Raw genomic sequence first — 9,291 nt, 5'->3', positions numbered from 1 at the left:
CCACACTGTCTGCAGTGGTCACCTCAAAGAAAATTACATTCTTTATCCTGATGAATTTCTGTAGCTTAGCACCAAATGCCTAACCCCATAATTCATGCCTGTGTGAAACTGCCATGTGGGTCCTGGGCCATACAAAGCCCATAGGTCTGCTAGGGCAAGAGTAGCTGGGGACAGTCACCATGGATTTAAGAACAGCTTAAATGGGCAAATTCACTTCTTTCATTTTCTGTAGCCAGCTTCTACTCCCCTCTTAATCCCCATCTCTTGGTTTCCCTCTCCTGGCCATAAATTTGCTGCCTTTTGCACTAGACAAATCTGATATACTGTGCTAAATATTTTAAATGTGGCAAACAATCCTTCATTGCAGAGTGGCATGATTGCATTACAATGTATTAGAACAACACGACTTTGCCAGAGGGTGTTTGTTGGCACTGTGCCTTTCAGCCCAAGTTTGAAAAGTCATTTATCAACATTTGGTCCTAAAACACATGGGGTTGCACCAGCTTGAGCAGCCTCAGAGAGATAAATCTGGAGGCTGAGACAGAAACCCCGAATACAGACAGACCTTTGAGGGAGTGTCTCGAAATCCAGAGCCCTATCAAAATGTCAAGCTGAAGCTCCTGTGACAGATTCAACACATGCTTTTGGCATTTATTGTGTTGCATTTTGTCTTCCCTTTTAGGTTCAGATGAAGTATGTGCTGCTTTTCAGTCTCTCGTCCAATCTGTGGAGAGGGCTGGTTTGATCTCACACTTGTGTAGCATAATGAAAGCTCTCCCATGAACCAAACAGAACCGCAGAAAGCCAACACATGGTGTCTAGAGCTTGTTTTCCTTCATAATATCCTCATAGGATGGAGGCAACTCAGTTTCCCCAAGGTTGAAGCGTGGGGCAGGAGAAGAGGACATCTCTGCGGTCATGCAGGGGCTTGGAGATCCAGAGAATGGGCACTGAGGTGCTTCACTTGCTGGAAAAAAGCAAAACCATAATGGTACAGCAGACAGGCACAAAGAGTGAGTGCGGGGCTGAGAGGGGTGAGTCTGGGAGGAGCTGTCAAACCACTGGGAAACAAGAAAGGCACGGATGTAATTTTTGAAGTATGGCATCACAAAGTCTCCCACCGCAAACTCCAGATGCAAGAAGTGAGAACAGAGGAATTTGGGTGCGTTTAGGGTGAGTCCTTCTTGTGGAGACACTTCTCATGACCACCCAGAAAGCAGGCAATACCTCCTCTGGGAAGGGCTTGGTCTAATGACAGCATTAGCTTTATTCTTCTTGGAGGGACTGTTGTCTGGCCCAGCCTGCTGATGCTGCTGATAATACTCCAGGGCAGTCCTGGGTGCTACACACAGTCATCATAGCCCACTCCTCAGAAGTCTGGTGTTCCTGGGTGGATGCTGAAGGTGGCTACAGTGATGAGCAGCACCCGCCAAGACAATTTTGGGACAGCCCCCAGGGTGTATCAGCCAGTCGATCTGCCTGTGGGGTGGCTGAAGGAAATCAGTGCAGTGAGCGAGAACTGAAACATGAGTGAGAAACTCAGATCATGTGTTGGAAAGGGCTTCCTGACCCCTGCGGCTGAGTATGTTGGGTGGTTGAGTGCCCCAGCACCAAGGAGAAAGTCCCACATGTCTCCAGCGCTAGCGTGGCCAAGCCCCAGCTGGGCACCTTTGGGACACACAGACACAGAGACAGAAGCACCAAGTTCACCTGAAGACACAGCCGGGGAAACAGGGATGTGGCTTGCTTAAGCCTTCCAGTCCAAGGTCCCAACACCTCCCCAGGATGCTCAAGCTGGGCACTGCGCTTTACACCAGAAATATAACACCTGGCTGCAGTCTGGCTTCCACTCAAATCTGGCCACCTCTTACTGGGCTATGGATGAGCCGCTGGGACCAGATGGGACCAGCAGGTAAGGAGAGGACTCACCGCCAAAGGTATCTGAACTGCTGAGTGCGAAGACAGCCAGGGTGCGTCGATGAGGGAGGCAGCTCTGTCCTTTCAGCCAGCACTGCAGGCAGCAGCAGATCCCACAGGACAGGAGCAAGGCCAGGAAAAACAACATCAGGAACCTGAGGAAGAGGCAGCAAGGGAGGAACAGAGCCATCACCATCTGCGGGCAGCACTGACAGATGGCTGCACGTCTTCAAATTAACATATTCATTAACATCTTTTCGAAAATAGCCGTTAAATGCTGCATTTTCCCCATCAGTGTACTGGACATGATCAAAGTCCCAGAAACCAATGTCTCAGTGCTGAGCGCTGGCTAGAAATTCAAACATTTCTCCCTGAAATCACTCATCGGTTTTGCCCAGCTCAGTTGTCAGTGTACAGTGAGGAGGATATAGATAAATGATTCCCATTAGTCAGTAAAGACAGAACACAGGGACAGCCCAGGAGCAATGCTCTCTAGCTATCAGTCTCTCTTAATGCCTTTCTCTCTGTATATCCATCAAAGAATATTATTTGACAGTTTTTCCTTCTAAAACAGATCTGAAACTTACCACACGTACCAGCTGCTAAAGTTTTCATCACTCTGCCTGATGCACCTAATAAGGGAAAATAAAAGGAACTTTCAGTACGGTGTGAGGGGACCATACTGGCTCCAATGCACATCTGACAACATGAAAAAAAGCATCATCAGTAAGTAAAGATTTGAGAAGTTTTCTTCCATCAGGGGAACCTTATTAGAAATTTCTCTGTGTAGATGAGAACAGATGACGTATGAAGCAGCGCGCAACTGCTTTGCCTTTGAACACTGGCACATGCCACCAGCATTTTTGCTGAAAACCCAAGGTGTGGCCAACCTCTCTTTCCTCTTTTGGAAGAAAAACCACATGGCCCTTTTCTGGAAGCCCTTGTTCCCCTGCCATGCTGGGCAGGAGCTCAGCATCCCTGAAAGAGCCCAGGGTAGGAGCAGCCGCGGGTGAGAAAACAGAGCCACACTCACCTCTCGCCAAGCTCACAGTCGGGCTCAGAGTCTGCTGACTGAAAACACATACGTGAATCAGAGAGATACACATTGTTTTTTTTAAAAAAAACAGTATAATTAATGATATCGGAGTGGAAAGTCACAGAGGAAGAGCCATGCGGGTGCTGGCTGCTGCAGGGATGAACTCCAGAGCTCTCCCTGGAGACCATGGGGCTGAGCTCTCGTCGCCGGTCCGAGTTAACCCAAATCAGTACTTGTGGATAACCTCGCAGAGAGCTTGATAAATTCAATAGGTTGCAGATGAAAGCTACGCCAAGGGGAAAGTATTTCTTTTGATGTGAAAGGGGGAAGGACAAGAGCAGGGAGACACGCGCAGGTGTCAGAGACCTGTTTATAAAACCAGGCTTCGTTATTCAGAAATGGATGCTGAAAATATCCCATGACCAAATTCTTGGTCTGTAGCTCATTTTCCAGTAGCTAATTGTGAACATATTTGTAAATTGGAGTTGTTTTGACCAGACGTGTTCTCTACCCAGCATTTTCCTGTTTTCGGGTAGTAATGGTGCATCATTCCCAGAGTCAGATTTCAGGTATTGCAAGTATGTGAACCTGTTTTTCAGGTATATTTTCTCCTCTCCACTCAAGCAAGTTTATTTTTGCAAGCCTTGTTGATCTTAGGCTCAGTTTCAGATGATCTGGGCAAAAAGTAACTGGAGTGGTTCATCAGTATGATTGAATCAAATGTAATACAATTTTTGCCTGACTCGCATTCTGACTCTGACTTGCCCAACTTCACTCCAAAAACTTCAGATCAGTTTTAGAATTTCAATAATACTGGGAAGCAGAATGAACAAGATGGAAGAATTTAAATGTATTTCTCAGATAAAAGTATTCGAATGTAATTTGTAAATAATTGCTTTACTTTGGGTTTCCTTTCACGCGTATCCAAAACACGTAGATATTTTTTACTTTCTTTGAACCAAACTGGAAAGCTCTGTTCTGTATTAGAATTTTGTATCAAATATGTATAACCAAGAGATCTCGTATCACATCTCTAATTAACAAGGCTTCTTTGTAAGGATTTCATTGTGCAAAGCTTGTGTTGCTGTAAACAGCGAGAAATCACAGATCTCTATACTGTGTCTGATCCTGCGCACAAAGTGACTTTTAGTCCGTAGTTTCACCGGAGGTCTTCAGGTATAATATATATATCATCATATAAAACATTATCTATGAAGTTTCATGAGCAGTTGAAACCCAAATGAGGAATTGAGATAAAGACAGGAGCTTCAACTTTTCCAGACATGTCCTTTTCAAAGTGAGCTAAATTGCCATGTCACACACGCACCCTGGTGAAGAATATTTTATTTCTTTTTCTTTGCACTTCAACTGATGATTAGACTAACAGGTTAAAACCAGACAGCCAATTGCTGTGATTGCGCGTACCCTGAATATTCTTCATGGCTGAATGACAACCTGTGGACTCCTCCTTCATCATCCTTCAGACTACCTCAGCAGAGCCACCTTAGCGCAGTTAAGCTGCAGCAACGTGCATCTGATCTACCAACACAGCCAAACACCCACCCTTGCTGCTGAAAACTCATGCTCTTCCATGTCAACAGCCAGAGACAGAATTAGGTATAATGATACCTAATGAAGCATAAATATTAAGGCAGTCGTGTTTTCTCTGCACTAACCGGAATTGTTGTGAGCATTAAATCCTCCCCAATTTCACCAGGTCCTCAAAAAATTATTCAAAAAAAATAGGACTGATGATTAAATTCTATAAAAGTTTAAAACTTCAAACCCCACAAAATCCCTAAAATCAGCCTGATCCCAGTGAAGGGTTTGGTTACCTGGAAGAAGGTTAAACAGAGAACTCCAGTTCCTGCGATCCATGAAGTGAAACACAAAGCTCCAGGTCTCTGCATTGCTTGCAGGAGAAACATGGAAAGAGCTTTGTTTGCCCCAGTGTTTTACCCTCTGTAATTTGGAGCTTTTAAAACTTCTCTGCACAATGCGCCTTCAGCCAGAAAACACATTACCCAATGGCTTCCTGTGCCTCAGAAATTACCGTTAGCCAGGGAACGAGTTCGGGTTTGCATGGACACACTCAAACAGTTGCTAGAAGTTAAAGGAACACTAGTTTAAGGTCAGAACCTTGCAGTTGTTTCGGTATTTTCATAGCTGTTCACAAATTCCAGCTGCTGAAGCTTAGTTCCATATTAACCCACAGCCGTATTGAATAGGAGCTGCTACAAATAAAGAACCCCTGGAGATCATATTCTGAGGCCACGGTTTCATTACATGTTGCCTTCATCTGTAGTTCTGGTACGGCAGGAGAAGCATCTCCCATGATCTCTAATACATGCACCAAGGATGAAGAAGACAACCACCACTGGCACCTCCACTGCTGTCAGGCAGCTGCCAGGGGTTGGTTTGCTAGGGAAATGTGTCCAAAAAAACCACACATAACAAATAGTTCTTGTAAGAGATACAGTATTTCATTGCACGATCAAAGGACTGACTTGATCCTAATGGGTACATCCAGATGATATACAGGGGTGTAAGATGGTTTAGCTCTGATCACTGCAGAACAGATGATCCTGGTTTGTTCGGCAGTCGGTAATAGATTGTTACCGAAGTTTACAGCCCGTTGCTGAAACGCACCATTAAGTAAGGTTCTTCCAGGTTTAACACAAAGGGTGTTGCCGTGAATATGTTCAGCCATCGCTTCAGAAGTTAAGCATTATGTTGTGATGCCATTACTTTAGTAATGATTGACAAAGCTTGGCTGCTCTTGAGATATACCTCTGTGGCTTTGCTTCAACTAAAAGGTCAAGAAGTCCAAGCAACTCTGATACACATACACAACCCAGGTTTGTTATTTTATTGTTAAATTTTTGCATAAACCCAGTCCAAACCCTGGTGTTCTCAAACGTTTACTTTCAGCTCACTGCTAATTATAAGCAAGCTTCTGAAATGATGCCCTCTGAGAAAGTCTCTCTTATAATGTTGCTAAGTGCATGTGCTACACAATATAAATGGTCTGAACATGTTAGTGTCCTGGTTCAGACCAATCCTTTTCAATTTTGTTCAACAGTAAATTGCCAAACCAATTTCTTAGCTGTTTTCTTGAAAGAAAAAGTTCCTGTGGGATAAAAATGTGCACAGCCTTGCTGGGAACCTTGTGACTCTTACAATTTCAGGCTTCAAAGAGAACATCCATCAGGGAACTAATTTCAGATTTCTTCCTCTCAAAATTACTTCCCTCTCGCCAGCACCCGGAGTACTTCCAATTTAGAGCTACTGAATGGATCACCCCCAGTATTTTGAGGGGCAGATACCACAATGAGCTGCCAGTATAGAAAAGTAATACACAGCATCTGTTTCTAGAAGAAAAGGGGAAGAATTGAATTCTGCCACTGCTAAGCTTCCTAGCCTAAAGGCAAACTTTGAAGTTTTCTGCTGGTTGGTCCCATACAGAGGTTTCAAGCGATGGTGGCAATTTGTGGACCCTGTTCCTGTATTCTCAGTAACAAAGCTGGGAGGAGAGAGAGTTGGCTAAGAGGGGGTCCACAAACAGCCCTGTCCTTTGCTTGAGGGGTGATCCCAATACTGAAACAAGCTGCTGCTTCAGCAGGAGAACTCTTCCTGTCTATGATCTGCCAAGCAGCTTAAATACATGAATATCATAAAGAGCCCCAGCACTTGCTCTAAGCCAGCCAGGATCTGACACCAAAAACCCACAGGAGCTCTGCAGCAATACCCACAGCAGGTTTTGTTACCCAAAACCCTCCAGGTTTTGTAATACTGAGACTCATCTGCTGGGTATCCTCACGTCAGAGGGTCATCTCCAGTCTGAGGGATTTTTCTAGGCTTTTTGCTGTTGCCCCCATGAAGATACATACACATGTATATACATAGATGAAAGGTAGCCCCTGCTGCCTCCTCCTCATCCACTTACTGATGAAAAGTTTGGTATCTCTTTCTTCCTCCATCAATTATATCCACCTTATCAGTGGACCTGGGAGGCTGCTCTCTGATAGACATTAACTTGTGGCCATTAGATTAAAAATCTGTTATTGCCTTGTCACCTTATGTCGTTGCTAGGTGACAAATGCATCTTCCAGGCAGCAACAGGGACTACTGCAACATACAGCAATTTATGACTGTCCATTATCTCTTTGCTTAAAGTGCACGGTCCTTTTTCTGGGAGGAAGACGTGTAGTTCTAGGATCATCCGAAGGGTGAATTTTAGAGTTGTCACAGAAACCACCTCCAGTGATGGCTGGCTCCTCCTAGGCTTCATGAGGAGGGATGCAAAATCAGGAGGAATTTGGGAGAAGCTGATTTAACTTGTCATGTCTGACAAGGCTGAGGATGCGTTAGGGGTCTGAATTTCAGGAACTGAGCTTGTTCTTGTAGGTATGTGCACTAGAAGTGTTGGCCATAGCTTGCTTGAGTGTCATACAACAATTTTCAGTCATGCTTTTGGTTAAGTCAAAGTTTCAGGGAACATCCTGGGGACTTCTGGTTTCTGGTGAGAATGGGAGGGAATTCACTGGCAAACAGAAGCCCCCACAGAGCCCCTGGCAGCTCATAAGCACAGCCACCAGTTTAAACCTGTTTAAAATTATTCCTCAGTTGCCTTCAGAGCATTTGGTGGCTTTTAGGGCTGACTTTTGGGAAAACAAGCTTGCTAAGCCTCCCAGTCCAGTCCAGAATGGGATGGTGGAAGACTTTTCAAGAAATTAAGCAAGGAAGGAAAGTGGCAGGAGGAAAGGTGGAACAGACACAGGGAAGGACAGGGGACAGGATGGAGAATACAGATATGTGCTGTGGAAAGGAGACAAGGAAAGGCAGGGCAGCTCTGCCCTCTACATTTAGGTAGACTGTGAAGAATTAAGCACATGTTGGCTTTTTCATGTCACAGTGTTTTCACATCACCACCACCACCAATTTTTCCTCCAGCCCAAGACCGCTGGGACCTCACCCCTCCCTGCTAAACCTCACCAGTGTGGCTGGCTCAGTCTTTGCTGCACCCTCAGCATCTGAGCTCAACCAAGCTGTGCTCATCCCTCCTGGCCTGTCCTGGGAAGACTCAGGGTAAGTAAATTCAGTTTAGCCCAAAAGAAGAGCAGGGCAATAAGGAAGCAGCTTCGGTCTCGTCCTCGCAAAATGAAAACTGCATGGAGCTGCTTGCTCCCTACAAACACACTGAAATGAATAAACCCAGCACCAGAGAGAGCTATTTAAGCTAATGACCAGTGCTGGCATGGGAATAAAATGGAGCAAACCGGCCATGAATAAATTGAGGCTGGAAATGTAAAGAACATTCACCTCATCCGGAGCAATGAGGTTACGCAGCAACTTGTCCGTGGGAGGAGCATGGGCATGAAACCAAAGAGCTCCTGGGATGGAAGTCACTGAGTCTCCACAGGGGATACAACCACTTCAGCGGGACTGGCTGACCCAAGGAGTCCTTTCCTACCCCATGGAAACCACCCTGGTTGGTCCTTTGACCCTAAAACCCATCTGCACACACAGGATTCAGCCAACACAGCCCCAGGCTTGCATGAGCGAGAAAGGATGAACTCTTTAAAACAAGCCCTGGTAGAGCTGGCACAGGCTGTTGTCTTTCTGAAGGATTGTAACTGGCTGCCGCATCCTGATGAATACGGCCCTTTGTGAGCCTGTGCGGGGGCCGTGCTGCACAGAGGGAAGGAAGGACTCCGGGCACTGATTTAAATGAGTGCAAACAAGGATGACTTTGTTCTGCTGCATCCTCCCCAGCAGCAGGGCTTTGCAGGTCACTCTCGTATCTGAGGCAACTGCAGCTACCTCCATCATTTCAGATGGTCCAGAGAGCCCTTTTGTTTGTCCTGGTGGATCAGTAGGGAAAAACCAGTAAAGAATGAGGTCAGTGAAGCCTTTTGCCTGGCAGAAAACTAAAGAAAGAGGAATGCCCTTTTAGGTTACTTATTTGTAAAAGGGATGTGCATGCATATCCCAGATTGAGAACTACCAAAAACTGTCTTCAATACACAGGCGTTCATGGAGTCCTCAAATCACACATTCATGAGAAGTCAAAGTATAAAGTCCACTGAACTGCTGCAATAAATTACCATGAACTGTCCAAATGCTCCTGTTCCAACCCTATAATGAACACCTGAAATAGATATTACAACAAGTGAAATATTGAGCACAAATGAAAGGATTTAGGTAGGACCTTTCTTGCTCAGGAATTCACAGGAGGAAGCAACTTTGAGAAGTGAACCTTTGCAGCGGGCATCTTGTGTGTGCCAACAACTTTGGTACTGAGTCTGCTCTCACCATTAAAAGCAGAAAATAGCGTG

At 45.3% G+C, this 9,291-nt stretch overlaps 1 protein-coding gene across 1 annotated transcript; it reads right to left on the bottom strand.

The window, feature by feature from the left end:
• Positions 1-818: 818 nt before the first annotated feature.
• TMEM207 (transmembrane protein 207) lies at positions 819-4,881 on the bottom strand. The gene is made up of 5 exons (XM_010184439.1): positions 4,789-4,881; positions 2,951-2,988; positions 2,505-2,549; positions 1,930-2,072; positions 819-967 (listed from the first exon to the last, which is right to left on the bottom strand). The coding sequence occupies exons 1-5, from the start codon at positions 4,879-4,881 to the stop codon at positions 819-821; spliced, it is 468 nt and encodes a 155-aa protein (XP_010182741.1).
• Positions 4,882-9,291: the final 4,410 nt, after the last annotated feature.

Source organism: Mesitornis unicolor, unplaced genomic scaffold, assembly GCF_000695765.1.
Source record: "Mesitornis unicolor isolate BGI_N332 unplaced genomic scaffold, ASM69576v1 scaffold47745, whole genome shotgun sequence".
NCBI classification, from domain to species: Eukaryota; Metazoa; Chordata; class Aves; order Mesitornithiformes; family Mesitornithidae; genus Mesitornis; species Mesitornis unicolor.
The sequence above is the reverse complement of the archived record's forward strand: the minus strand, read 5'-3'. Positions and strand labels throughout refer to the sequence as shown.